At 36.6% G+C, this 16,387-nt stretch overlaps 1 protein-coding gene across 1 annotated transcript in view; it reads right to left on the bottom strand.

Annotated features, from left to right (window-relative positions):
- Positions 1–391: 391 nt before the first annotated feature.
- DSG1 (desmoglein 1) overlaps positions 392–16,387 on the bottom strand; it is a 31,790-nt gene continuing 15,794 nt past the window's right edge. Inside the window, exons 7-15 of the mRNA XM_027576773.1 lie at positions 14,598–14,732; positions 14,104–14,289; positions 11,613–11,872; positions 10,427–10,566; positions 8,487–8,810; positions 6,936–7,069; positions 6,532–6,604; positions 4,102–4,310; positions 392–1,854 (exon numbers count right to left, since the gene is read on the bottom strand). Coding sequence (XP_027432574.1) covers positions 808–1,854; positions 4,102–4,310; positions 6,532–6,604; positions 6,936–7,069; positions 8,487–8,810; positions 10,427–10,566; positions 11,613–11,872; positions 14,104–14,289; positions 14,598–14,732 — 2,508 coding nt within the window. The 3' untranslated portion in view covers positions 392–807. The remainder of the gene's footprint in view (positions 1,855–4,101; positions 4,311–6,531; positions 6,605–6,935; positions 7,070–8,486; positions 8,811–10,426; positions 10,567–11,612; positions 11,873–14,103; positions 14,290–14,597; positions 14,733–16,387) is intronic.

The following is a 16,387-nucleotide window of genomic DNA, read 5'->3' as shown; positions in this document are numbered from 1 at the left end:
CTACTAAACACAAACTAGAATCAGAAAACTCCTTGGCTCCATGGGAATTTTAGCTGAAGCCTCATCTTAAGATTCAGGTTCAGACATTGCCAATTTTCCCCAAATGAATTTCACCCTACTGCCATTCTCTTATGGAAATTTCCTCCCAGGAAACACTTCCTAATTTGAGGTTTATTTTACCTAGTGCAATTATTAGGGTAGGAGTGCTTGGCGGCTTATGAACTGGGTTGTGTAGCCAGATTTGTTTTCTTTAATGGTTAATCATGGTCTGAATATATGGTTGGATTTTTATTTCTATTATCTGTGAAATTGACCAGGTGCTTGGCACATATTTCAAATTCTTCCTGCATACGTGAGCTCATATTATGCGGTTAGTCCTTTTTGAATATTGCCTGAGCTACATGGCAAATCAAAACAGAGCAAGGAGAATTGTGCCAATAGCCATCTTAAGACCAGTGCTTTTGCGTGACTGAGTTTAATTCATTCCATATGCTGGAGGTACCAGATAGGTCACACAGAAGCAAAGAAGACCCTACAGGCCATACAGGCACAAAGAAGATCCTGTCTCAAGTTTTAGTTCACTGTCATGATTCCATTAGTATTAATGTAAGAAAGAAGTTTACAAATGCTAAGGAGAGCTCTTGTCCAACAGCACTGTTTCCATCTATTTTTCTCATTGTGGTTTCTCACCTCACTCCACAGTTACTTAGCACCGAGTTGTGCATCATAAATCACATTGTTAGTTTTTTGGTGGTGGGAGTTGAATCTAAATCACCACTACTGAGAACAAGTGTGCTGGGATCCTGGCTACTTCGTATATTGTACCGTACTGTACTTTGTGATTCGACTTCGGGCTGTACTAGGGGAGGCAGATCCAAGAGTCTGGCTAAAATGATGGTCAGAGGAGCTCCTCATGTGGCCAATGGTGGCTGTGCCCCCCATGCTGCTACTCAGGCCCCCACCTCCTCCCAGGCTACTCAGCCCAATGCCACCACCACTTACTCCAGCTGAACTGCCAACCAGGCCACTGCCTCCGCTCATCCCAGCTGGGCCACTAATTCCACTTATGCCAGACCCAGAAACAACCCTCTCTGTCACAATCACATTTTGGGCATTTGATAGCTCAGGGTGTATACTTAGATTGCCCATCATGCCAGAAGCTGGTCGGATTACTCTTTCTGTCACGACCACATTTGATGACTCTCTAGGATCAGGCATGGTCAAAGAGGTGGGTAGACTTGAACTTGGTGCTATTACCCTTTCTGTCACTATAACGTTTGACCCATCTCTCAAGTCAGGCATCTCTAACATTCCATGCAAATCAGTGCCGGAGATTGGGCCGACCACCCTCTCGGTCACCACTACGTTTGATGTGTGTCGATTATCATGAACATGATCAGAGGGCTTCAGAGTGCCCGAGGTGGTGTAAGACTCGGTCACAGTGACATTACCATAGCCCAGAGGATCAGGAATAGGCATGGACTGCTGTACACCAGGTCCTGAGGGGTAGGAACTCTCAGAAATGACTGTGGTGGTGCCGAAATGTGGGGGAATGGGTGGGTGTCCACCAGTGATGGGCTCTGTTCCCTGCTGAGACCAAATTGGTTCGGTGCTCTCAGGTGGCCAAGAGGGATCAGGGTCTGGATATGGTTCAACTTCTTTTCCCAGGCTGATATCTGCCAACTTCTTAAATTTAGGCCCCAGTGTGTCCAAAAAGCTGTCATCCAAGTCTTCTCCAATGAAGCTACAACAACCCACCGAGCCAGCAGGGGAACCTACACCTTCAATGTCATATATGAGCAAACAGTCATTGGATGGGCGTCCTTCGTCTTCATCTGCATAAGCATATGCTTTCTGGATTTGTAGAGGAAAAGAGAAAATGAGATTATGGATACATATTTAACAAAGATAGAAATCTTTATCATTCTTTTTTCTTCTGGAGCATTACCAAAGAGGGATATATAAGACAATTCTAACCTCTCCTAGAGATGCATTAAAAACCATTATATAATTTCTTGAAAGAATTTGATTAGAAATTATTTTAACTGTAATCCTATTAATATATTTTGACTTTTAAAATTTATTTAAATGGACTTCCCTCATCATAGTGCACTTTGGATACTAAAGCACATGCAAAAAAATCACATGAATTACTTTGTAATCAATTTAGAAGGAGGTACTTAAAAGTACTGAACATGAAGTACACTAAATTGCGGGGGGTTTTCTTTTCTTCTTCTTCTTTTTTTTTTGTTTGCTTGCTTGTATAAAAAAGGTAGCTCAGAGTTGATTTGGGTTCATTCAGGACTGCACTTTCCTTCCACCAACAGAGTGAATTTGGTGGTTCTGTGAAGAATTATTTCAATGTGGCTTTTTCAGGAAAACAACAGAGTATTTGACTCTGTCTGGGTCTATGCCATTTTGGGATTCAGAACTGGAAGTTTTTAAAAATAGGACCTCCTTCAATTCAAAGTTAAAGCCCACAGACGTGTGCACTTTTTTTTTCTTTAGGATTTATTTTTTTATTTCAGAGAGAGAGCACGAGCAGGAGGGGCAGAGGGACAGGGAGAGAGAATCTCAAGCAGATTCCCCGCTGAGCATGGAGCCCAATGTGGGGATCCATCTCACAACCCTGAACCTGAGCTGAAACCAAGAGTTGGGCGCTCAAACAACTGTGCCAGCCAGGTGGCCCCAAACATGTCGTTCATAGTACTGGATTGTAAACTTTCAGGTTAAGTATCAGAAATATCTTTATTAGCAAACCAAGTCATTTTGGCATTTCATTCAAAAATATTTTTGAGTCCTTACTATCTGCCAGACACTCTATGAGGAACTTGGCAATGCAGTAGTGAACAAAAGCAGATGAAGTCTCTCTCTCATATGGCTTACCTTTTAGTAGGATGAGACAGACAATACAAACATATTTGTCGGGAGGTGGTAAACTCAGGGTGAAGGGATAGAGTGGCCAAGGGCAGCATCTCATAAAGTGATGTTCGGTCAGAGGTTAGAATAAAGCAGCGGAGTGAGGAAAGCACATAGAGTGTCCTGGGCAGAAGGAGTTGCAGGGTGCAAAAGTTTTGAGGCAGAATTGTACTTTTCATGAAAATAACATGCATTTGTAGGGACATGGATAGGAAGCATTCCTGTGGATTCAGCAACCGGTTTCTTATTATTATCTACTGCCATTTGAAAGGCTTTTATCACTGTTTTATTTCAAGATATGAGCCATCCTCTAAACCAATAAGAGAGTTAAAGAAGGTATTTTAGGCCAGGATGTAGAAGGACGTAGATCTATCAGAAACAGTTTCAGAGGTAAGAAATCCCTGAAGGCTTAAGAGTCATATGGTGTGTAGCCACAGACAATTCTGTCTCTACCTGAGGATGGCAAAATTAATTCTTGCTGGTTCTTAGAATATTCTGGAAGTGTGCTATGGCTCTTGAACCCACACTTACTGAATGTTTATTATGTGCCTGGAACTGAGCTAGGTACTGGCAACATGATGTAGAGAACATATGGACAAAGCACTAAAAACCATGGTAGACATATCAACACAGTTTAGCAATGATAGATTCTATGAAGTCTATACACAGAGCACTACAGAAATACAGATAAAGAAACATCAATTCTGTTTTGGATGTGAGGGTTACCAGTAAAAGCTTCAGAGAGGCAGTGATATTTGAATTGAGTCTTAAAGGTTGAATAGGAGTTTATGAAACAGATGATGGATAAAAGCGTCCTGGGAGGGGAACAGCATAGGCAAAGGCATGGTGTGAATGAGGCAAAGGCACTTGGTATGGGGGGTTGGTGGTAAGGAGTAATTGAAGTTGAGGGAAGGGGTCATTTTATGAATAATCTTAATTGTCATGTTAAGGAGTTTGGACTTTATTGCCTTGGACAAATGAGCTGGGAGCCATTGGCTGTTTTTAAGTAGAGGAGTAAAGTGATCAGTTCAGAATTAAAGAAATTTTATCCAGCAGCAGTATGATTGTCAGCCATAGACTAAAGGCTTGGGATTCTGCCAAAGCCCTGTTGAGAAATGGTGGCAGCTGGAGTAGAGCCAGAAGCACAGGATGGTGAGGAAGGCATGGTGCTCGAGACCTTACCTGACAGAAGTAGCTTTCCATGAAGTTCATATTCAGACCTCCTTCTCTGCATTCTCTCATAGAATTTCTTCTTAATGTTCCAGAATATTCTTGACATATCTCAGGTACTCCTGATGTTTTAACTCCTTCTGTTAGTTCAAATCCTGTTGTTCTTTCCCCTCCTCCCAGATCTTGCATTTCTCTGCCACCATACTCATTTGTGTAAACCCCTAAAAGTGTTGATAAAATGAAGTTTACTTTCTATAGTGTATTGTAGACCAAAAACGAATAACTTTCTATAATGTACAGTTTCTTCACTGAAGTAAAATAAAGACAATCCATACAGGGCTATAAATACAATATTGAGTTTGAAATAATATTATTAAGCAGTTTGTTAATTTGTTAGTTGTTTGATGTTAATTATTTGTTGCTAATTATGTGTCATGCTGGAAGGGGGGCCTGCATAGGGGTTATAAAAAACCTATGCTTTAGTGAGTTTGATTTCAAATTGAGGGAGTTTGGGGGGAAATACTCAAATTCTCAAAGTTAAATAGTATAAGAATACCCCCCAACACAAGGCACAGAAGCATAGGACATCCAGAAGAAGACCCGAGAACCACTGGCTTTCGGAGGAGAAGCCATGGCTGTGGTGAGGGGAAAAGATTTGCACGGAGACTCTTGGGTTTTCACTTGGATGTGATGGGTGATTAGAAATCTCTTACCATATTCGAGGCAAGTTAGACCAAATGATGGCTCAGACTATGCAAGAGCCATGAATAAGAAAAGTGTTGACAGTGAGATAGGTGCCCCAAGGCTTTAATATTTTAAAAATCTTGATTTTTAGGGACAGTGTGTTTTTCCCTCTCTCCTTTTAGGACTCTGCTGGTGCTCGTACTTTGTTCCAGATTTGTGTAAAGGCTGGTAGATGTAATGAGGGGATAAATGCATAAGTAAATCCTGACGGATTTGATGATTTGACAAGTCTTGAGAACGGATTAGGTGTCAAGAATAGGGAGATAGAAGAGTCAACTGGGGCTGCTGCTTTTGAGGTGAGAGGATGTTGATGTCATTAACACAAATGGAAACATCCGGAAGAGAAACAGGTTTAGAGGCCAGTGTGTCTAGTGCTTTAAGTAAGGTGTAGTCCTACAAGCATTCCTACATCTCTCCTATTTTAAAGAGTTCAAAGTAAGAAAGTAATGACAAGTTTGAAAAAGCCTGAGAGAGAAAGAAGAAAATCACTAACTTTTTTACTCTGAGAAAAGGCAACTGATTTCAAAGATCTGAAAAGTTTAAAAGAAATTTTTTTATTAGCATAGTAGCTCTCTCTTTGTGAAATTCGAATTGTTCCCTTGTTTCTGCCTGTGAACTGGTCTGGACCCCTGTTTTAAGGCATATTGTCGTTAGAGTCTTGGTTAACCCTGTGCAAGGAGAAACTCTACCCCTGGCACACGGCCTCAGCCAAGAACTTGGAAAGATTCTGGTAGTGTTTCATCCGCTTACTTCCAATTTGAGAAATGGGACAAATCTTTTCAGGTCAACTTTATGCTCATGCTGAGAATAGATGCAATTTATTTTTTTTGTCATGATAGCAGCTAAAGTCAGACTGGGTTTGAATGCAGATTTTTTTTTTTATGGATACAGTTCAGTAATAGAAATGTTTTTCTCTTCCTTATGATTTTCTTAATAACAATTTCTTTTCTCCAACTTACTTTATTGTAATAACAGTATATAATATGTATGTGTAACATACAAACTGTGTGTTAACTGACTGTTTATGTTAACAGTAAGGTGTCTGGTAGTTAAGTAGTAGTTAAGTTTCGGGGGAGTCAACAGTTAATACTTGTAGTTTTTTTTAGATTTTTATTTATTTGACAGGGAGAGACACAGCGAGAGAGGGAACACAAGCAGGGGGAGTGGGAGAGGGAGAAGCAGTCTTCCCGCCGAGCAGGGAGCCCGATGCAGGGTTCGATCCCAGGACCCTGGGATCATGACCTGAGCTGAAGGCAGATGCTTAACCAACTGAGCCACCCAGGCGCCCCTAATACTTGTATTTTTGATTGACGGGAATCAGCATCCCTAACACTTGTCCTGTTCAAGGGTCAACTGTATTTTTTTGGGTAAATAATGTTTGCTCTATTAGACAGAAAACCTGGACCAGAATTGACTTGTGGTTCTTCTCTCCTATTTATAGAGGTCCTAACAGAGTCATCTCCTAAGTACTCTCTGATGATTGAGGAAGATTTTAAAAATTCAATATATAAGAATAGTAATTCCTGGAGGTTTTTCCCTTACCATTTGATTTGCAAATTAGTCATTTAAAAATGAATGATAGAAACAATTTTAAAGATAAGATAATTGAGAAATAGTAAGGTATGCAGAGATAGAGCAGAATTCCTTCCTAGTCATTTGAGCTGTTAAAATTAAAAAGACGAAACAGAACCTTCTTACCTGAGGTGTCAATGCATTCAATTAGATTTGCATTATCTGGTGGTAGGGGTGGTACACAGACAGTGGTCACATCCTAAAAGATAAGAGACATGTCCCCATTTGTAGTGGCTCTTTTCTGTCTATCCTTATACAGTGGGTTTGTTCTCAAAATAGACTCAGATTCTAAAAGAATACTATTTACAAAACTTCTGAAATCCATTTAAAGCCCACACTTCATTTTAGAAAGCCTTTCCTGGTTACTTCCATCTTATTTGGATGCACCTTTGCTTTCTCTTCATTTTCCCCATGGGTTATCCCAGAACGAAGAATAGCAGACTGTGAGTGATTGCCAGCATCTTGATTCATGTGCATGAGGCTGAGTTTCGGGGCCTACCAAAGGCCATTTCTTACAAGTTAGCACTTACTCCGGGAGGCGGCTGTGGGCCTTCCACTGCCCAAGAGTGAATTGCTCCATCTGAACATTCGGGGACAGGCTCAAAGCCAGCTCCCCCGCCTGGGGCACCGCCACAGTCACAGCACATCAACAGAAATGGGACCACTGTTGGTGAAAGGATAGGAATATTGGAATTAATGGTGGAACCACATTAAAATAAAACAACTTGCTCTTTTATGATTAAATTTGAAACCCTAATATCATTGCATTTGACTTCAAAATTCTTAGGAAAGTTTCAGAAAACAAACTGAACAATGGCCAGATACCAAAATCAATGTGAGCTTCAGTAGACTAGACTGCAATCCATTTTAATTTGTTATATGGTATTCAAAAATGGTAAATAGTATTATACCATTAAAACAGATGAGTCTTTTCACTGTCATTTCTCTGGAAAACATTAAAGGAGACAAAAAGGAGAGCTGCAGAGGACAGGCAATATGAGTCTTTGTGTTCACTCCTCCATGCCTTTACTTTTTTCCTTACACACATGCCTGCCTTTTTAATTTCAGCAGTAAAATCTTACTCATGCTTCAGGTGATTATTCCCTCTCTTGTTTTCCTCTACATGGATTTTTCTTCTTGAAATTACTCCCGCACAAATAGAGAACATTACACTGCCTAACAATGTCTTTCTGTTAATCAGTTGGGTTTTCTTATTCACCTAAATACGTTTCTAGCACAGAGCCTTTTATATAATATAATCTTGGTAAATGATTTGGAATGAATGGACGGATGAAGGAAAGGATGTGTAAGTAGAAAATATGACGAAGGAAGGAAAGAAACAAGAAGCGAGGTAGAGAGGAAGGAACATAGTAAGGATAGTAATAAGGGAGGGATGGTAAGAGAGGGGAAAAGGAAAGAAAGGAGGAAAAGAATCCTGTGTATTTTGCTTTCTTGAAGGTTTGCTAGGCTCAGAGAAAGCTTTGAATCTAGAGGTATTTGACCCCAAATATATAATTTTTAAATCTTTATTAACTACGCTACCCAAAGGCAATCAACAATATAAAGAACAAGTTCAAAGTGAAAGTCATATATTACTTGCAGTATAGATAATCAACACCTGGGTAATTAAGTTACTTTTATAAAATACTTAATTCTGAAGTCTTAAAATGTTGGTTAATAATTAATATGGCTAAAAAAGTGAAATTAGAGAATGATCTCTTCTCATGTATTTTATGTTACATTCTGCAAGTTTGCTTTCTCTATGTAGCCGTTTCTGATTGTTTGGATCATCTCTGATTGTCTTCTTCACTCAAATAACAATCCGAACCAGCCTGTTATGGCACTTTCCATGGCACTGAAATTGAATGCAAAGAAGTTTTTATCCTCCAATGCACTATAAGGGGTCAAGCAGTTTGATTTTTTTCATCTTATAGACCCAACAGCAAACAGGCATTTCTTGATAAGTACACAAAATAAGATTTGGTAAAGTACATTTTATCAAAGGATCAGAAAGCTTATCTTCTCCCCATAGTTTCGGGGGAAGAGGGACACATATGAATAGAATTGTTAAAAGTACTTACGTCCTAGGACCAAAAATCCCATGATGAGCAGTCCAATGCCGGCAGGACCAAAATGGACGTTATCTGAGAGACTTGCTCCTTGATAGGGGTCTGTTATCAAGGTCCCAACGGCATAATCAGTGGAAGTTTTGTCACCTGTGTTCGTGCTGGTATCACCTCCGTTCATCATTTCAGTGCTACTTCCACTAGTACTCTCACTGCCTCCATTAACAGTCCCACCGCCTCCAGGACTGGTGTCATCATCAGTAACTTTTTCATTGTCAACCCAGCCAGAACCCTGAAGATCAATATTAATTGTTCCAGTACAAGTTCTTTGAAGATTATCTGCAACAAGATTCAAAAGGGAAGAAATAGTTAATGCATTCAATGTAATACTCATCGAACAATTCAAAGCCACTTTTTTTGCATCAGTAACTTATTTCAATGTCTTTATTTTCAATTCAGTAACTTCCCAAATCATCCCTTGTTTGTGACTCAGTTTTTAAATCAAACCATGATGAAGATTAGTGCTCCTGAGACTGTCCCGTATGTTGAGAAGCATTAACAGTAAATGCCATGTCATGTGTGTGCTGTCATTCACCTTAGATAAATAAGTCAGTCATATTTCACATACTATTTAAATGAATGGAAGTTACTTGTATTTGTATTTTATATGCAGTAGTTGCTTTATTCTCTCTTAAGTTACCTTGACAGGGATTCCTTCATCACATCTACACTATCTACTTCCCATAGGATTTGACTATATGATAATCTCTGATTAGGAACTGCTCAGTGCAGAAAACCCACAATACTGAAAGTTCAAGGTGTGATTTTTTTTTTTTTCTCCTTTGGAGATAAGATTTCCAAAGTCTAGCATCCACTATACAGCTGTTAGGTTAGAAATGTGTCATAACTCTGAGACTCTGGCTGGACATTGGTGATTATAATTCTTACTACAGTGTAGGAATGATGCTGAGGGAACATTACCCTTTTCTGTAGCCCACTTACAATTATTTATATGTAGTTGTGTCTGAAGCAATTTTTAAAAATTCCATGATAAACTTTTTTCCTGCTCTCTTCCCCTTCCAATTTTATTGAGATACTATAAATGATATATAACATTGTATAAACACAGTGTGTCATTTTGATATACTTATATATTGCAGTAAGATTTCCACCATAGTGTTAGCTAACATCTCCATCACCTCACATGACTACTATTTCTTTTTTGTGATGAGAAGATTTAAGATCCACTATCTTAGGAACTTTTAAGTATATAGCAACAGCACTTTCATTAATAATCACAAGGCAAGGCTCTGCATTAGATCCCCAGAACTTAATTGTCTTGTGACTGGAAGTTTGTATTTTTGACCAACATCTCCCCATTTCCCCATCCCTTTGGTGGCCAGCCTAATTTTAATTTTGTTGGTTTAGAAAAGTAATATAAGCATGCTACTTCCAAATTGTTCACACAAAGTTGTACATCAACTTTCTAAAAATTATGTAAAGTTAAGTTAACTTCGCTTCTGGACTAATTATTTGGAAGTAACTTAAGAATATTATTAAAAAATTTCATTTATTGACATTAATAAGAACTAACATGGAATACCAGCACTCTTCTAAGTGCTTTACATGTAATAACTTCTTTAATATCTCTAAATCCCTAATGTTAGTGTCTCATTTTACAGAAGAAAAGGCTGAGGAATAAGTGGGTTAAATGATTTCTCTAAAATCCCGTAGCTACTAAATGATGGTACAAGATACCAATCCAGTCTTGCTCCAGAGCTCATGGACTTGGTCACTGAGTTATACTGTCTCTCATATTATTTAAAATTTGATTCTATGTTTTTTTTGTTGTTGTTGGGAAAGGGTTATCTCAAAATACAACAAATAAAAACTTTAATTTCCGAGTGTATATATAATTTCCTTTAGACAGGGAAAAAGTTAAATTGATTTCTTACCATCTATAGATAAAATTGTTCCTTGGTATTTTCCCCTAAGCATGTTGTATTGTTCCATGGTAACTCTATTTCTCAAAGTAATTATGCCTGTTTTTGAGTCAACATTGAGTAGGTTAGCTGGATTATTTCCCATTACATATCTGTATTTGAAGAAACAGTATGAATTAATGTTAGCTTTCTAAAAGAGACAGAAAGACAGAGAAATTTTGATTATAAAACACATGTTTCAAGTCAGTGGTTATAACCTCTGGATATCATTGTCAATTACTAGGGACTTTATTTTTTTTCAGGGCAGGTGCCTTCTGTTTGAGGACATTCAGAAATAGAAAAGGTTTAAATTTAAGAAAAATGAATTGCTGGCAGCCATTTCAGATGGAATGATCTCTTATGCCCACTTGGATGTCAGAATAATCTTTGAATCGTGCAGTCTCATTTTCATTTGGTTTTGGTAGCATCAGAACTCTCCTGGAAGACCCAGATCCTGGGACCTCCTGGGCTGCTTCTAATTCTGAACTGTTCTCTTATCAACGAAGTTACTTCTCCATTAGCTTGGGGCTACATTCGCTCCCTATTTTCACTCTCCCTCCCCATATATACGATGACTTTATAGGACTTCTTTTGAATTTCCTTCTCATTTACATATTTGTTAAACTCAAAAGACTAGAACTTCGAGAGGAGCAGGGTGGGGTGGAGAGTGAGATGGTCTGCCCTCTGTGAACTCACATCTGTGGAGTACAAGAGAGTTTATCAATATTAAATGCTGAGTAAAGTGAAGAGAGTAACTGAAATGAGCTAACTAATTCTATTTGATTTCAGTCTGGGCACATTTGCAATGGGAAAATCAGTCCATAAAATCTTTTAGGGGAATAACCATGATATGTGGTAATCAGCTAATTGGCCAATAAAATACATAAATACAGAAATGTCAAACTTTCAAGATCTAGTATTTTCCACATTTTACATCTTCACATTTTTTGCATTTTACTTTTTGCACAACTGTTTTATGTTTTCTTAAGGTCAAAGCTCCAAATTAAATAACAATTAAGTAGTTAGTATTTTTTATGATTGAATGATAGTTTCAAAAATATGAAAAATATTTTAATTCAGATACTTAAAATTTTTAAAAAGAACATATATACTTTAGTTCAGTATATGGTAAAAATTATTTGGAAAATGTCAGTCTTACCTAACAGTTGTTGAAGCTTCACCTGTGTCCAAGTCAGTAGCTATAAAGTCTCCCACTTTATAATTCTGTCCCATGTTACTAGTTACTACATATGTCTTTGAACCTGGACGGAACACCGAACCTTCAATTACATTTAACACTGTCACAGTGATTGCGGTTGCTGTCATTTTATATTGAGACATAATTGAATAGTGAAATTCAGCTTGATTTCTGACCCCGAGACTAAGTTGCAGATTCTTCATATCTTCATAATCTAGGGGCTAGAAAATACAGAGTGAAATAGTCTTACTCTAAAAAAAAAAAAACATTCTGGAAAAAAGACAAATCCTTTGATAATAAGCAAGAAAACTCTTACATCTCTTTCTTTAATTTAATTTAAATACATACAAATACACTCTCTATTCTTTATTTATCTTTAACACAATATAAATGCATGAAAATATAGTAAGAAAAAAAATCCAACTGCCCTAAATCCTTAGTCAAAAAAGTTGAAAATATGACATGAGTTTTAATTATCCATTAAACAAATTAAAAAACTTAATATAGATGTTCAAATCCATACATTTTGTAGTGCAAACACAGTTTATGTTAACTTGTCATTCCATTTTTCTCACAAAGTAGCTCTATTTATTACAAAGTATGGGCCGAATATATAGTAGGTTCAATCATTTGACAGGTTTTACCCATAAAGAACTATTTAGTAGAAATTTTACTTCTGTAAATGTGACTTCTTTCAATAAGCCCAGTAATAGTTGTATAAAAATAATAAAAATCCTTATTTTCTTCAACATATTCTGGAAAAAAGTTATTTCAATTAGCCATTTTCATTATGAAAGTTGGTGTCACTATCTACTACTTATGAAATTCACAAACAATTATGCATTTTGCCCATAAGTTCCAAATATATTTTTCTAAATTTTCACATGAGAGAGTAATTTAGATGACTCTCGATTCACACATCAAACTCTCCACTTAGTAAAATCTTCAATCTTGGCTCCAATGTTGGCTTTATTTGTAATTCCAAGAATGGCTATAAAGTCATGTATACACATACATCACACAGACACACACATAACAAAGGAATTAATATATGATGTCATGCTTGGGAGAAAAATCAACATTACTCCCATTTTACCGATAGAGATACTGAGGATAAATAGACTAATTTTTTAAAGTAATATCATAGTAAAAAAAAATAAAATAAATAAAGTAATATAGTAGTTTGGGGTGAAATAGATTAGGACTGTTTCCCCAGCATGGAATCATAGATAGGATAGTGATGACTATATGAACTTAATAGCTAGAGAAACCTACATTTGAACATCAGTTGTACCACTTACTAGCTATCAGAACTTGAACGGATTATGTACTCTCTCTCAACTTCAATGTATTAATCTACAGTATAGGCATATAATCTAATTTGCAGGGATGCTGTGAGGAATAAATGAAACATCTGCATTCTGCCTCAGTAAATGGAAGCTATAGGCATGGGGACACTTTCTGAATAACTGAGATAAATGATCACAAATTCTTCTGGGAACAGAATTCCTTAGAAGTCTATTTCCCAGGACTATTCTGAAGGAAGGAAATAGTTAAAAAAAGGACTATATTTTATCATAAAGAATCCACAAGTCTTATAGCACAGGCTGAAACCTTCACTATTAGCTCCCTAAGAGTCACATTTTTTTTTTCCTCAAATCTTAGAGGAAATTCTACCTTTGGTACATGAGGTGGATCATTAATATAGGGGAGATATAGGAGAATTCTGTTGATTTGGACCAAATCTCTAGTATATTTATGTTCATAATAAGTCCTGGTCAGCAGCCAGAGGGAGATGGGAATGTGATAATCCTATAATTACAGTAATTTAATTTTAATTTTATAAAAACACACCAGAGGACTAAACAACTTTTAATTTACATGAGAAATATTCTCAGTGCATAATAATTAATGTACAATGTTGGCAAAGACACATTTTTTAAGGCCATGTGAAATCTGCTTGAAAAATATTCTTCAGGGGCGCCTGGGTGGCTCAGTGGGTTAAATGACGGCCTTCAGCTCAGGTCATGATCCTGGAGTCCAGGGATCGAGTCCTGCTCAGCAGGGAGTCTGCATCTCCCTCTGCCCCTCCCCCATCTTATGCTCTCTCTCTCTCTCATCCTCAAATAAATAAATAAAATCTTTAAAAAAAATTTAAAAAGTATTCTTCAAACATCTAAAATAAAACCTTAAGCATAAAATAAGGTTCATTTTCAGAAATGCTCTTAATTTATATGATCTGTGAAGGAGTAGTGTATTAATAGAAGAGAGTTTCAAGTTTAATGCCTGTTTTCATAAAGTGATAATAAGCAGAAAAACTATTTAAAAACTCTATAATCATATATCATTTTAAAACATAGTATTTTTATTCTTTCACCCCCTCAATTTTGTGAATTGTTAACATTTTGAAAGAGACCGAGAAAACAAAATATTCAGGACAATTATACCATACCTTAATAACCTTTAAAATTCCCACATTGGTCCTTTCATTCATTTCTATGTCAAACCAACCTCCCTCATTTCCGGAGATAAAGAAAATTACTGCCATCCAGTTAGCTGAGTACTCTTCATCCAAATCAATTACTCTAATCTGGAGCAAATCTGAGTGTAGAGCATTTTCTTCAATACTAACGGAATACTGAAACGAGAAGCAAACAAATCTTAACACTAACTGTGTGAGTGAGAAAAGAACTATCCTAGACTTACAAAGAATGTTGATAGTCATTCATTATTTAGAAATGAGATCTGTGTTTATAGGCTCATGTTTCATTGTCCAAATACATATATATTTCCTACATATTATATAAACAAACACAAGACACAGTACGTGTCTACATTTGGGTTGTATGTGACTAAAGATAGCATGAACCTCTGTAAATAGAATTGTTTAAACAAATTTTAGAGTGTAATGAATTGAAGTTATTAATTTCAAGGACAAATACTTACGGAAGACATTTCCATGTATGGGATGTTATCATTAACGTCAAGGATTTTAATGTTGCACTCACACTCTGCTGACATACCATCTGCTCCACCATCTCGGTCTGAGCCTCTCACAGCAAGGGAATACTGGCTATATTGCTAAAAGCACACATTACAAAAAAATATCACAGTTGATCCAGACAGATCCTTATTCTGTCTATTGCAAAGTTCTTTTAAAATGTTGGCTCAACATTTACTTAAATCTATGATCAAGATATGGGTAACACAGAATATTGAAAATCCACAGATCTCACCTGAATCAATATGGCAGTTGCCACGTCTATTTCCAGCAATGTTTATCCAGCATCATTTAAAAGAAAGAACACGTTTAAAGGCCTCATGCCTGATTATATGTCCAGGGGTTGAAAAAGTTTATAAAGGGTAAAGTGGACCAAAATGCTTAGGAGGAGAGAGATTAAGGTGTACCAAGTATTTATGACATGAAAATTCCATACCGTAAATAATCAGCCATGGAATGTGCAAGAAAAATAAAGAGATAATGAATGGTTTACATTTCTGGGAGGTGGGGGTAGTGAGCTGAAGCAGTGGAGTTACTGATAATCTATCTTCTTGATTCTACTCAATGGTGCTTAAATTTTTAGAAGTTGGCAAAAGCAATGAAGCCTTTCCCAGACACATGAATGCACACATCCTCATTCAAAATGGTGGATATAATTTTAGAGAATTCATACTTAGAGACATCTTGAGGTTGCTCCATGAACTCCAGGTTAAAAATATCTGCTTTGGTGGCTTGCTAGTGACTTTACTTCCTTTAATTTTTAGAGCTCTTCACCACTAAACCTCTTTTGACATTAAAGGACTCTCAATGGGCTTTTTAAGGAAGTTTGAGTGAGAAAAAGTTAACAGTCAATTTCTTCTGATGGTTATTTTCAAACAAGTGCAAAAGGAGGTATAGGTAACGTAGGAACTGATAGGATTTGGATCATTAAAGAGTGAAAATAATCTGACTTATTTTAAGCCTAGGAGTCATTAACAGGGGAATTGTCATTTCAAAGTAACTGTAGTAATTAAAATAAAATTTAATTAAGTACAAATTCAAAAGTAAAACTTCTTCATTTATATCCCTAAAATACACACAGATCAGGTAAATCCTATCAATATTTTTAAAATGAAAAAGTTGATACTTTTATATTAAATAATGGAACCATATGTTATTAATAGAAACCATGCTGATTCTAACTTGCTAATAATCACTAATTATTTTCTTATTTGTAAATGAAAAGATTGGTCTAGATGTTACTCAGTTGCTATCCATCATTTTGATTCTGTGATGCATTTCCCAGAGTAATCAGGGGACTGTCAGTAAGTGAGATATAGGAAGGAAAAAGAAGAGTTCTGTTGTCAGATGAGCTTAGGGTATTCTGGGTTAAAGAAAGAGAAACAAATTTCTTAGCCTGTAAGAATTCTTGGAGTTTCTACCATGTTCATGCATTATGACTTGCCAAGATGGGGGACATAACAGCAATTGTTTCTTAAATCTATTTCAATATAGATCACACTTTTTTTTTTAAAAGGAGCTTCTGCTTCTGCTTTATGTATATTCTTGTGTACTTTCAGAATATAGTTTTCTTAAAGTAAGGCAAATATTAAGTAGGATTGAATGAAAAATGACAGTTTAAAATGTATTTGAGGAATCCCTATTTATTTCATTCTGAAGATATTTCTTATGTCATTACCATTATGTGAAAAGGTTATATAATTATAACATATTGTTTTCTTTTTCTTTCTTTCTT

This window comes from Zalophus californianus, chromosome 14, assembly GCF_009762305.2.
Source record: "Zalophus californianus isolate mZalCal1 chromosome 14, mZalCal1.pri.v2, whole genome shotgun sequence".
Classification (NCBI taxonomy): domain Eukaryota; kingdom Metazoa; phylum Chordata; class Mammalia; order Carnivora; family Otariidae; genus Zalophus; species Zalophus californianus.
The sequence above is the reverse complement of the archived record's forward strand: the minus strand, read 5'-3'. Positions and strand labels throughout refer to the sequence as shown.